Genomic DNA, 13,797 nt, shown 5'->3' with positions numbered 1-13,797 from the left:
CTTCGTCCCGACAGTCAACGCTTACTGAGGCGTTTGGTCGGCAAATGTAAACAAATCTATGCAAAATGGTGCGCTCTCACAAACAGTGTCGCTGGCTACATTGCAAAAACATACATACAGGCAAAGTCGGTGTCAAGCTAATGTCTCACACAGGTGCGGCGTACACTATACTTGAGTACCATATAGTGGTTGAAATGTGCAATACACCTCATGACAATTAATGAAAAAAATGTTCTAAACAATGTTATTGCTTATCACACAACTGTAGCACAATTATCGACCAGCAAAATTTGTTATCGTGACAGGCCTACAACCTCCTAAATATGGTTAACATTATTAGAGCCCTCTAGACATTAACTAACACCCCTATAGTCACCTTTACACTCCTGTTACCCAATATAGTAGACTTAATACCAGAAAATAAGGCATATTAAACATAAATAGGACATAACATAGACTAACACATTAGCATTAGCACCTTGTTTTTGTTTTTTTTTTTGCTGGACAGCGCACTGCCTGTGGTGGCTATTGTCTCATCAATGTACCATAACTGACACCTAGTGACCAGTATAGAATACTACATGTTACATCTTTGAACGCGTCTTCTGAATGCCTATTGTTTGTGCTTTTGTTCATTTTGCCATTTTTGTGCTTGAAAATGCTTAATTTAGGCCAAGACTACATAAGATTGGCTTAAATATGCTTTTTTTTTTTTTTACTATTAATAGGCCGTAGGCAACCAAAAAACAGCAATACTTTATTCATCTATTTTGAAAAACTCTGAGAGCGCAGCCGTGAAATTTGAACCGCAAAGTGGTGAGGGATGACTCTACAGTACATGACGGTGTTGTAGTACGGATGTGCACAGATGTGAAGCAACCCACCGAGAGCACAAAGTCAGGTGCTTCAGAGGCAGCAGCTGCTGCAAAGACGAGCCACCAGCTCGGGGCTTCGGACGTCGGGGCCGTGCACAAGAGACCCCAAGGCCGAGAGCACAAGAAGGTGTACCGCTGCTCCCTCTGTAACAAGGTCTTCCAGAACAGCAGCAACCTGAACAGACACATTCGATCACACGGTACAAGGAGAAAGTCAATATGGCTTTGGAGTTTCTCCACTTTTTGGTGGTTAAATACACTCCACATCACGTTTCATCTCTCCAGGTGATAAACTGTTTAAGTGTGACGAATGTGACAAGTTGTTCAGCCGCAAAGAGAGTCTGAAGCAGCACATCTCCTACAAGCACAGCAAGAATGCGGTGGGTAATGATGCAGAGTTAACGCGCTGGATGCTTAGCTTCTCTAATGTATTTGTTGTGTCTTTTTTTTATGTACTGTATTTCCACCTCACAGCCTGACCTGGAATACAAATACAAATGCAACACATGTGACAAATCCTTCCGCCTGGAAAATGCCTTAAAATTCCACAACTGCAGGACAGGTAAGATGCCCTGTTCTTTCGGTTCAGTGGAAAGCGGACCCAGATTCTTCATTACACTACTTCAAGTGCTTTTGGACTGTGTCGGTGGGGAATGTTTGTCACCCCAAGTCAGCTGGAATAAGAAATAGATAAGAAATATGTAAAACGCTAGCATGGATAGAAGAATTGACATTGAAGGGCCACGAAGTTTCATTGTTTCATCATTGTTTAAGCCGCAGGGTTCAAAGATTGTCAAAAACGCAGCTGCTTATAGTCCGGAATTTAGGGTGATCACTGTGATAGGATGAAACTGAGTCAAATTTGAACCCGAGTTGTGTATCTGCCTGATCTGCGAACCATCATACGAGCACATACCCGTATGACAAACCCATCTAGTCACTGATTCCAGATCATACAGTCCAGGCCCTTACCGTTCACGCTTTGAGTTGCATTACCTTTTATCGTCATCATCATTTTCCTCTCTCCAGATGATAAGACGTTCCAGTGCGACATCTGCTCCCGCTTCTTCTCCACCAACAGCAACCTCTCAAAGCACAAGAAGAAGCATGGCGAAAAGCTATACTCCTGTGAGATCTGCAACAAGATGTTCTATCGCAAAGACGTCATGCAGGAGCACCACAGGAGACACAGCGTTGGTGAGAATCTGCTAAGTCTTTCTCAGAAATGCCGGAAGCTGCTGTTCTCATTTTCAAGGGGCATCATTCGTGTTGTGCAACATCAATGGGTACCTTATGTAATGGGCTGGGTGACTTTGCACACCTGTCTGCTCAAAAGGGCTGGGCCACCGCTGAACAATCACAATGAAGAATTTCAGAGCCTGGGAAATTCCTGTTCTTTTCTGGGTGCAGTGTTGTATTGTATGGATAACATGAACACACAAATGTTACTAACGTAAGAATAACACATTACTCGCATTTAATGAGAGTGTATATGATTCCATGGAAATGTGTTTTCATGGTTTGAAACCTGCTTTCAACATTTTTACTCCAGACAATGTCCTGTCTCACTAAATGGTTACATTTTTAGCATATACAGTATGTGCATAAATCTGTACATAAAAAAGGTTTTCGTTGAATTTAATTTAACTAGAAAAGTATGTTGAGAGACGTGCTCTCCACAGATGAAATTATACACCATTTTTCATCTATTTGATCCTTTACTACTTCTTATTCCACCTCATTTTTTTGTCCGCTAACTCCTCTCACACTTCCCAACCAATTCAAGCCAATCCAACGACAAAATTGTTCAGCTCATTCAGAACAAAAAAAATCCCAGAGTTACTGTAATTTCATATTTTCTATGACTGAAAACGAATGGGCTATTTATTTGGCGCCACCTGCTGGTGGAAAATCATTGTTGTCATTGTTTCCAACCCGATGGTTGCGTGTTTGACCCTCAGTCCCACTGTAACCATTATATGTGGTTTTTCAACATGCAATCTATTTTGCTTTTCTTTACTTTCCAACAATTTGCCAATTGAAAACAAATAGACAAATTGGAGAGACTCTCAACTGGCCTGGGAACACCTCGGGATCCGTCCGGAGCAGCTGGACGAAGCCTGGGCTTCCCTGCTTAAGCTGCTGCCCTCGCGACCCAACCTCGGATAAGCGATAGAAGATGAATGGATGGCTGCATAGACAAATTAAATGGTGCCCCTTATTGGTGGAAAATCATTTTAAATCTGCCATTACTGTAACATTCCAATTATTGGACAGGGTGACATGACTCAGGTGGCAGATTGGTACTGGTTCAATCCTCGGCCCTTGTGTAATCGTTCAACATATTTATATTTTTCAACAATCGCTCTCCATTTTTGCAGTCCCATCATTTCAAATTTAGCCGTTTTTTTCCTTCAGCACATGTTGGACACGTGGACTATCGATCAGGATTTTCCATAATATTAATTTCCAATATTTTCTGCAACATTCTTTCCATTGATAATGAATGGAAAAGTTAAATGTCGCCCCCTATTGGTGGAAATTTATTTTACATGAACATTCTTATGTCGCACGATGGCATGGCACAGTCTCCCAACTTGGTGGCTGCTGGTTCGATCCTCAGTCGGTGAGTCGATTACAACACATATTTAGAACCTTTCAACATTCATTCTACATCTCAGCCTTTACGCGCAATTTCTGCTGAAGGTGCTTCATCTAGTTATGTTTATTTGTAGCCTAATCTGTAATAATGGTCGGCATAAGTCATCATTGTCGTTATATTTAGCTCTGTGTGAACATGTAGGGTACCACGGGTGCTGGCAAGATATGAAATTGTTCTTGAACTTGCTTAAATGAGCCTAATACACGTAGCAATTACATTTGAACAGGACCGAAGCACATGAAGAGAGAGGAGCTGGAGGCCAACGGAGAAGAAGCTACCAAGTACCGGAAAGAACCATCACCGTGCCCAATCTGTGGGAAGGTGAGCTCCCCACCGCAGGTGCTCTCACACTTTTTGGGGCCACGGACCCCTTTCTGGAGAGGCCTCATATCCCTCATGCCTGTTGAACTTGACTGTAAATAGTCTTGCGAGGCCACTGCCTGCACAGATTCTTGGAGATGGCCATTATTCTTGTGTATGTGAACAGGTGTTCTCCTGCCGAAGTAATATGAACAAACACCTGCTGACTCACGGCGATAAGAAGTACACCTGCGAGATATGTGGCCGCAAGTTCTTCCGCGTGGACGTGCTTCGAGATCACATCCATGTTCACTTCAAGGTGAGACCAGGACGAGGATGGACATGGTCGAGACGAGCGATGTCAACAAAACAGCCGCGTGCCGCAGATGGCCTGCATTATGTGGCGCCAAATCCATTTCTGGCAGTCCAAATGTATGTGTGGCGTGCCGCTACAAATAAATGAATGTATTGGAAACACTGATCAGTGTTCGTCCTCAAAGAGATTATCTTGGATATTAGCATAAGAGCTTTTATTGCAATCAGAACTTTATTACGAAAAGAAGTAACGCTGGCTGCTTGTCAAGCTAACGATATGTATGGTAGTTTTCTCCAACGGCCAACCTGCCAAACAATCCTAATCATTTTCGTCTGACATGTTGATGGATGGAGTCCTACTGTAGTTGAGGCTCCATCTGCTGGATCTGGTTGGTCACCATCCCACTTGTCCCCAATGTGAATGAAATGTAACAGCAAATAGTGAAATGAGCTGTATCCTTAACAGTATTCTTTTCTTCATATTCTCTCCAGAATTTAATTGATTTTTAATTCACCACTGCCGCTTCTCTACCAATATATAGTAAATGGAATATTTTTGTAGTTATGGCATAGAAAACCTGTTTACGATCTTCTAAATACGCTTTTAACATTATTGGAGCCCTCTAGACATGAAAAAACAGTCACATAGTCACCTTTACACTCCTGTTACTCAATGAAGTAGATATAATCAGAGAAAATAAGACACATTAGACATAATGCGATGGCATGACTGTAGAGTGTTTAATTAGCCTGTTTTTGTTGCAGGATATCGCCTTAATGGATGAGCAGAAGAGGGAGGACTTCATCAAGAGGATCGGCATTTCAGTAGGCGACAGTGACGAAAAAGATGACGAGGAAGAAGAGGAAGATGACCCCGAGCGGCATAAGTACAACTGCAAGAAATGTCAGGTTAGCGCTGCGCTGGCCGGCCAAATGATCTGTTAGTGAAGTTTTGATCCTAGACTGACACGAGTGTGTCCTCGCTCCATGTCTTTCAGATGTCGTTTGGGAAGGGCCGGGAATACCTGAAGCATATCATGGAGCAGCACAAAGAGCGAGGCTACGGCTGCGGGATCTGCAATCGCCGATTCGCGCTGAAGGCCACGTACAATGCCCACCTGGTTATCCACAGGGAGCAGCTGCCGGACCCTGCTGTGCAGAAGTAAGACACAGGAAGACGGCATTGAACATCACAGCGGGTGTTTACTCCACTGAGTTGCTTCACTTCTGGCTGTCCTCCATTCGACATCGACTGTTGTGCCTTGGATAGCAGAGTTTCCCCAAGGAAGGATTTGGTGCTGTTTTTGGGGGTTGTATTTATTTATTTATTTTTTAGATTTGGTGCTCACCCTCGCTCACAATCACGTTATGACGACGGGTCTGAATGGCTTCTCGTTACAACTCCGTCCAACAGATGGCATCGTAACGCCGCATAGTTGGAGGAACGTCAGCCTTATAAGCAAGCGCTTTTGCAAGTAATCAGATACTATAGTCCTAAAAAGCGACTCAAGGGAAATGGAGTGAAGACACTTTTGGCGACCCTGACAAGCACGTATTGCTCTTCTCAACAAGCAGCTGCTGTGGGGCCCCACCCCCATTAAAAAGCTCCCGCAGGCGGCTCGGTCTTGTTTGTGACATTAAAAAGAAGTGACAGAAGAAAGTTCATTCGTAGTTTTTAATGTTTTTTACTCACTTTTTGCTAATGCTTCATGGTCAGCTATGCAAATTTGACCATTATGTGATGACATCAATGCCCCCCCCGCCACAAATAGATTACAGTCCTGCCGGAAACACTGCTGAGTTATGCTTAATGACCTGTATTTGTACAACATCTAATGATTGTGTAATCTCCTGAAGGTATATCCATCCCTGTGAAATTTGTGGCAGAATCTTCAATAGTATTGGTAACTTGGAGAGGCACAAGATCATCCACACTGGTGAGCTCATACTTATGGATCTTATTTGGTTTTGGTTTTTGTAGTGCCTGTAGTAAAAGCACATAAGCCAAAAGGGAGTTACGAGGTGTTGTGCATAACGCAGGGGTGAAGAGCCATAGCTGTGATAAGTGCGGCAAATCATTTGCAAGGAAGGACATGCTGAAGGAGCACCTGCGGGTCCATGACGACATCCGAGACTTCCTGTGTGCCGAGTGTGGTAAAGGTTAGGTTCTCTCTTCTAACTAACAACCGTAAATTCCAGACTTGCGCCTGAATATAAGCCACATCCGCCTAATTTAAAGAGAAAAATATTTAGTACATACTGTATATAGGCCGCACTTGTTGACTTTGTCACATGGGATATTTACAGAGAAAGACACACTAGAAACCTTGCAATCCTACCTACACTTGGTGTTCTCAGCGTCACCCGACTGAGACATGGGACGCTTTTTCCCCCCCTTGTTGGAGTTCAGCAGCTGCGCAGTCCAAGCAGAAGCTGTTGTAATTCTACACTTGATCAAACTTACTAAAGATTTGTCAGATCAAAACATGTCACTTCTTCCTGAATCTGCACTCTAAGCATCATGGGAATTTGTAGTTCTTTTACCATAAATTAGCCGCATCATTGTTTAAGCCGTAGGGTACAAAGCATGCAAAAAAAGTAGCGTCTTTTAGTGCAAAATTTACGGTAACTATGATATTTGTGTCGTTTCAACACGGAGCCACCTGTGTTCCCTGTGCAGGCATGAAGACCAAGCATGCTCTTCGGCACCACATGAAGCTACACAAGGGCATCAAAGAGTATGAATGCAAGGAGTGTAACCGCAAGTTTGCCCAGAAGGTCAACATGCTCAAACACTACAAAAGGCATACAGGTGAGTTTGTATTTGATAATGCTTAGGTTGAAATGTGCAATTTATTGCATCGCATCATTGATTGCGCCTGCAGGTATAAAGGACTTCATGTGTGAGCTGTGCGGGAAGACGTTCAGTGAAAGAACGACTCTAGAGACTCACAAGCTTATCCACACAGGCAAGTGTCTGCTGTTATGTAATATCAAACCTGACTGTGCACTCCGGGAAATACGGTACATAACAGTATGTGCCGTGTGTTTACACTATTTCACCTATATCACAAAGCTGTGGTGCAGTCTTTTCTTGAAATATATATACTGTATACTGTGCAAAATATCAAAGAGGCCCTTGCATCCTTTCATTGTTCAGTATGTGTCCCTTGGTGGAAAAAGTTTGGGCACCCCTGCTCTAGTCTCATAAAACCAATGTTCCTATATGGAAAGGTACAAACCAGAGACGGTAATCAAGTGTTTGCTTAAGGTCCACTGTGTTTGTTTTATCAATCTGCTTCAGGGCAAAATGGACCAGAAGACACATCAGGTTCTCAGAAGAAACTTGAGACTGTTTAAATATTTGGTTTATGTGGTTAAAACTCAGGATATTCCCATTGTGTGCACGCACGCCCCTGACTTCCAACACCTGCTATGAGGAAGAGGAGTAAACAACGCTGCTTTTGAAGAATGAGGAAAAAAGCAACGAGCAAAATAAAATGTGTTCCTTTTAATTCACCAATTCCACTATTTCCGTTGCAGTGGGGAAGACGTGGACGTGTGCAACCTGTGACAAAAAGTATCTGACCGAGTACATGCTGCAGAAGCACGTGCACCTGACCCATGAGAAGGTGGAGGCCCAGTCGTGTGTGCTGTGCGGCACCAAAGTGTCCACGCGGGCCTCAATGAACCGGCACCTGCGACGCAAACACGCCGACGTGAGCGGTGTTTAACTTCTTTACACAATGAGACACGTCAACTTCACTGTTATTTGCCTTTTGTGTCTTAAGGTGGTGCCTGTGAGAATCGACGACTTTGATGAGCTTCAGGAATGCCAGACGATCAACGACTCGTCCATCAGCATCGTGCAGGTTAGCTGGACGCCTGATAACGCTTTGGCAATGACGTTGCGCAGAATTATGTGCTAAATGTAGTTTGCAAACACAAATACAGTAATCCCTTGTTTGATAAGTGAATTTCCTTAGGATGTTTTCATAGTGAGAGCACAGAATTTTCTAAATCTTCTAATTACAATTTTTAGCATTATTAGAGCCTTTTAAACATGAAATTAGACCCCTATATTTTAGATTTGTACTACCCAATATATTAGATATAATAATCAGTGAAAATAAGCCATTTAAGACATAAATAAAACACGTCCTCATGTGTGTTGCAATAAATGTCTTCCGAGCGTGTAGCAGGAAGTGTCGTCGGAGGTTCTGAGTTGAGTTTTAGCCACTACAGTAGCCCGTGTTATTATTGTGATTATGATTGTTACAATAAAAGCCTGTTGTTCCGGCGATCAAGTCTGGTGCTTGTCTCACCCAACAATTGCTGACACCTAGTGACCAATGTAGAATACTACATTGACAATTTGAATGCGTCTTCTTCATTCCTTGTACTGTATTTGTATTTTAGTTCATGTAGCCATTTTTATGCTTGAAAATGCTTAATTTTGGCAACAAAAAAGGGCTAGAATTTTCTAATTTACTAATAGGCTATACTGTATTCAACCACAAAACAGCATGATTTATGAATGACTATACAGTCATCCCTGGCCACAATGCGGTTCCAACATCACGGCCTCACTCTATTGCTGTCAAAAAATCTATTAATAAATGGCTGCTGTTTTGTGGTTGACTACAGCCAATTACTTTAAAAAAAATGCATATTAAGCAAATTTTACATGTTCTCGGCCTAAATCAAGCATTTTCAAGCAGAAAAATGACTACATAAACTAAAATGCAAAGGATGCAAAGTTCAAAGGATTAAAGGATGTTGATGAACTGTAGTCTACACTGGCCAGTAGGTGTCACTAGTAACACCAGCTGTGATCGCTGTCAACAACAATTATCGCAGGTTTGAATTATCCCCTAACAGGCACATTAATAACAAAAATAATCATCACCATAATAAAACGGGGTACTCCAGCTAAAACTCAACTCTGAATCGCTGACATCACTTCCTGTCCACACGTCCGGAATACATTATTGAAACACACATGACCACGAGTCTTATTTCTGTCTTATTTACACTTATTATGTCTACTATATTGGGTAATGTGCCTGGAAAGGTGACTATAGGGGTGTTATTTTATGTCTAGAGGGCTCTAATAATATTTGAAAACATGTAGAAAGGTGTAAACAGGTTTTTTGTTCCACTTATAAAGACGGAATCCTAAATTGCGGGATTCATGTATCGTGGATGGGTCTGGAGCTAATGAACCACAATAAAGAGGGATTACTGTGTGTTTGGAAAAAAATGCGGAAGCTGCAAAATGTGAACCACTTCATCACAGTTGCTTCACTGATCGAATGTGATTTACCTCGCCTCCTCTTAGCCAACCCTGACGCTGGAAAAAGACAGCATGTCTCAGGAAAGACCCAGCCGCCCTACCCGCCTGGCCAAGAAGAAGCTAAGAGTTGCGAGCGAGCCAGAACTTTCCGGATCAGACGATTACGTCGATTTCACCGAGCCCAGACACGAGCCCCTGCCAGAATTCAACACGGTAGTCATTGGTGAGGAGATGGAGACCAGCTCTGCAGTGCAGAGTATCCAGCAGGTACAGTCGCAGATTGAACTAACATTGTCAGTGATTCTTTCCCTGTGCAAAAACTCTTTTTGAGTGAATATGTTAATATAAACGTCAGTACAGTATATTTACATGCAAAAGACTTTGGATCTTTAAGGGGTGTTCGTGGCTTTATTAAAAATCGGGTCCATGAGAGTGTCCAAACTTTTTCTACGTAGGGCTGAAAAATCAAAAGATGCGGAGGCCACTTTTACATTTTTTAAACCAACCCATGCAGATATGCAGAGACGTTTTTTTATATTTGAGGACAAAAACAGCTTGCCACTGTGTTATTGCTAACAAAGTGTTTTTGCATTTTTAGCATTTTTATTTTTACAAATGTTTCTACTTTCTCTTTATACATTTTTTCTCATCATATTATATTATGACTTTATTCTCATATTTTAACTTTAATATCGGAACATTATCATTTTTTCCCCCAACCTAATTTTCCAAAAATTGCAACTTTATTCTTTTTGTTTGTCATATTACGACTTTTTTTTTGCTTTTAATTTATCAACTTTATGCAATTTTTTCTCTTAATATTATGACTTTACTCTGTTAATATTTTGTCTTTATGCTTGTAAAATTACTGCCACTGTTTTTTTGTTGTTTTTTTTTTAAAGTTTTCTTGTTTCATTGTAGTTTTAGTACGTGCTGTAGGCCAATTTTTAAAAAAACAAAACAACCACAGGCCTTAAGTCCCCGGGCCACCCTTTGAACACCGCTGCCTTAGGACGTGTTTGAAATCAGTGTTTCCCATACATGAACTCATTCAATACCAAAGACGTATTTATACGTTTTTATAATCCCAGATTATAAAGATTCAAGAGTTTTATTGTCATATGCCAGACCGAGTGTCCTGGTTTTCCGCCATCAAAATATGGTCACCCTACGCAGCACGTTACCGCATACATCAGAAGCCAAAGGGAGGATCCTTTGTAACCTCCACCAGGTTTTGAAATGGTTCTATTACAATTTGTATGCCGAAGAATATATTGCGATATATATTGTTATTGCAAGAGGCTGCAGCATTTTAGGCTATTACCACCCATCCCGACATGAAAGCATGAATCGCTCTTCTCAACGAGCAGCGGGTCCTGTTATGAAACATGGACAGCAACAAAACTTTCTGCCTTTACTTTCTGCCCGTGTCCCGCTGCCATTTCAGGTGGTGGTCCTCACCGACCCCAACGCTCCGCCTGCCTCCTCCCCCCACAGCTCAGTGGGGTTGAGCAACATCACGGTCACGCCCATCACCAGCCCGCCTCCCGCTCAGTTCACCAGCCTGCAGCCCGTAGCCGTCGGCCAGCTGACAGCTGGCGACAGACCCCTCTCGCTTGACAACTCCATCCTCACCGTCACCTTTGACACGGTCAGCGGCTCGGCCTTGCTCCACAACAGGCCCGCCGACCTCGTCCCAGAAACTGCGGGTCCCACCGGAGGCCCGTCGGCCCAGTCGGTGGCGCACTTCATCAACCTCACCACTCTCGTCAACCCCATGAGCCACCAGCTTGAGGCCCCGACTCTGGCTTGGAGGCCTGTGTCAGCGGCAGAGGGCGGCCAGGTCACCCCTGTGGTCGAGGGGGTCCAGGGAGAGATTCACGAGGCCCAGAGTCACGGGACGGAAGTAGGCCGGCCCGGTCAGAGCCAACCACCCACTCCGCAGCCGCAGAACGGTGCCGCACAGCAGATGTTCAGCTACTAATGAGGAGTGGAGGTGCTGGCCACCTCGCTCTTTTCATATGTAAATGATGTACATTTGATAAAACTACATGGAGTTGATCATTTTCACCCAGATGCCTCTACAGCGCCTTTTGTCCCCTTTTTGTTGTCTGACAAGTCAAACTGTACGGTATGTATGCGCACATACACCACTCACTCAGAGGTTGAGAGATTGGGCTTCAGGGTGAAATTTGAGGCGCTGCATGTTAGAGAACAGCAAGTTGTGCAAAAAACACTGAAACTTTGAACAGTTGGACGTGTGTATTCAAAAGTTTTGACAAGGTCAAATGATGTTCACCTGTAAAAGGTTCTAACACCTAACACATCCTGAAATCTCACTAAGAAGCCCAATATTCCAAACTTTTTGTGAATAGTATACAGTACATAAATGGGTACACATACAGCAATCCCTCGCCACGTCACGCTTTGAATTTCATGTCTTCACTCTATCATGGCTTTTAAAAAATATCTGAATAAATCCTGCTGTTTTATGATTGAATATGGCCTATTATTAGTTGAAAATATGCGTATTTAAGCACATTTTACATATTTTTGCTTAAATTAAACATTTTCAAGCATAAAAATGGCTAAATGAACTAAAATACAACTATAAACCATTCAGAAGATGCATTCAAAGATGCTGGGATGATTTGTAGTATTCAACACTGGTCACTAGGTGTCAGTAATGTTACTGTGATGTTTGGTGAGACACACAAGCACCAGACTTGATCGCCAAAGCAGCAGGCTTTTATTGCAGGTTTAAATGATCTTACAACAAGCACAGTAATCCCTAATGCAATCTCTTGTTGCGGCAGTAACTCACGCCAAGCTAAAATTCAACTCTGAACCCTCAACATCACTTCCTGTCCGTGCTACCGCAACACATTTAAGGTAAAACACACACGAGCACGAGTCTTATGTATGTCTTAATTGGCTTATTTTCTGTTATTATGTCTACTGTATTGGGTAATACAAGCATAAAGGGGACTATAGGGATCTAATAATGTTAAAAGCCGTATTTAGAAGGCTGCAAACAGGTTTGCTCTAACGATGAAAATTTTCACTTCACGGAAATTCACTTACCAACAGTCGGTCTGGAACCAATTAACCGTGATAAACAAGGGATTACGGTACTTATATAAAGTACATCCTCACTTTTCGCAGGGATTCCACGCCTGCCAGTGAATGACGATAATCCGTGAGTAATTGATACAGTAGATATCTTTATGGGTGTATGTTTGACCTGCCAACAAAGTATGCATTTTTTGTACACGGCACATACCGTAAGTCCGTTTGAATGCTTCGCCACTGTCGGGTACGTATTTTGTTGCATTTTGCCGGTTTCGGTTTCCACGTCGCTTACGCCAGTGCCGTGATGCCAGAGCCTAACGAAGCCTTCAGTCTCGTAGCGTGAAGTGTACTTCCTTGAGCTGTGCCGACGCTGACCCGTTAAGACTGTGTGCATTATTTTCTATCTGTATACGACTCACTGTGGGGGCGGACAGCATACTGTAGCTCTACGAGCGCCTTGTCCTCTGATGTCGGGGCTACTGACAGTTGTCACGTTGTCATGCATCGATTATTTCCAGCTACAGTAACAAAATCCATCCTGATTGACGGTTGTCATTACGATCACACACTAACTTGTGTTCACCTCCCTGCGAGTTTTGAGGCACTTTCGCGTCTCACGGCAACTGTGGTGCGTTCAAGGACCGCCGAACAAAGTGCAAAATCTCAACACTTTCTGAAAAAGCATTACCAGTCAAGCACAAAGACATAAACATATGTGGTTATATAACAGTGGTACATGGATGCTGTACATTTGAACTGTATTGTCACGTATTTATAAATTATTACCCACTTAGGGTGAATGAGTAGAGTTTTGTTTTGTTTTGTTTTTTGGACCAAAAATCTGCAACTTCACGGGGCCGTGAAAGCTGAATCGGGAATGTGTGGGCACCCACTGCATACAGTCATGGCCAAAAACATTGGCAAATTGGCCAATACTTTTGGCCACATGCAAAGACACATGCATACATACAGCACACATACCCTAAACATCTGAGTTACATCTGAAACCAAAGGTTCACCAGCCTTTTAAAACATGCATGTTATTGAGTCTCTAAAAAACGAAGCTTGTCAAACTGAAAAAGAAGTCATGTGATAAGTTGAAGTTACATTTTAATGCTTTTTTCTTGTCTTAAAGTTAGTACTCATATCTTTATGAAGTAGTCTAAAGTGATTGATTTGTCTACCTGTAAAGAGGATTTGCATTGTAAACTGATTATGAGACTCACATTGAATTTTTTTTCCCGTTTGAATCATGAATAAAGCTTCAGTGTGTGTGT

The 13,797-nt window shown here is 42.5% G+C and overlaps 1 protein-coding gene across 5 annotated transcripts in view; it reads left to right on the top strand.

The window, feature by feature from the left end:
- The window catches only part of prdm15 (PR domain containing 15), a 20,556-nt gene extending 6,759 nt beyond the window's left edge, over window positions 1–13,797 (top strand). For 3 of the 5 annotated variants that reach the window (XM_054754767.1, XM_054754765.1, XM_054754769.1), the window contains exons 9-24: window positions 854–1,075; window positions 1,161–1,255; window positions 1,350–1,437; window positions 1,905–2,072; window positions 3,764–3,858; window positions 4,025–4,156; window positions 4,918–5,061; window positions 5,151–5,314; window positions 6,010–6,089; window positions 6,193–6,312; window positions 6,833–6,964; window positions 7,038–7,121; window positions 7,696–7,871; window positions 7,944–8,024; window positions 9,494–9,715; window positions 10,896–13,797. In XM_054754767.1, the coding sequence (XP_054610742.1) occupies window positions 854–1,075; window positions 1,161–1,255; window positions 1,350–1,437; window positions 1,905–2,072; window positions 3,764–3,858; window positions 4,025–4,156; window positions 4,918–5,061; window positions 5,151–5,314; window positions 6,010–6,089; window positions 6,193–6,312; window positions 6,833–6,964; window positions 7,038–7,121; window positions 7,696–7,871; window positions 7,944–8,024; window positions 9,494–9,715; window positions 10,896–11,432 (2,540 nt within the window). In that variant the 3' untranslated portion in view covers window positions 11,433–13,797. The remainder of the gene's footprint in view (window positions 1–853; window positions 1,076–1,160; window positions 1,256–1,349; window positions 1,438–1,904; window positions 2,073–3,763; window positions 3,859–4,024; window positions 4,157–4,917; window positions 5,062–5,150; window positions 5,315–6,009; window positions 6,090–6,192; window positions 6,313–6,832; window positions 6,965–7,037; window positions 7,122–7,695; window positions 7,872–7,943; window positions 8,025–9,493; window positions 9,716–10,895) is intronic. The other 2 variants (XM_054754766.1, XM_054754768.1) reach the window with 2 other exon arrangements.

This window comes from Dunckerocampus dactyliophorus, chromosome 16, assembly GCF_027744805.1.
Source record: "Dunckerocampus dactyliophorus isolate RoL2022-P2 chromosome 16, RoL_Ddac_1.1, whole genome shotgun sequence".
NCBI lineage: Eukaryota > Metazoa > Chordata > Actinopteri > Syngnathiformes > Syngnathidae > Dunckerocampus > Dunckerocampus dactyliophorus.
Note: the sequence above shows the minus strand (reverse complement) of the source record. Positions and strands in the feature narration are given on the sequence as shown.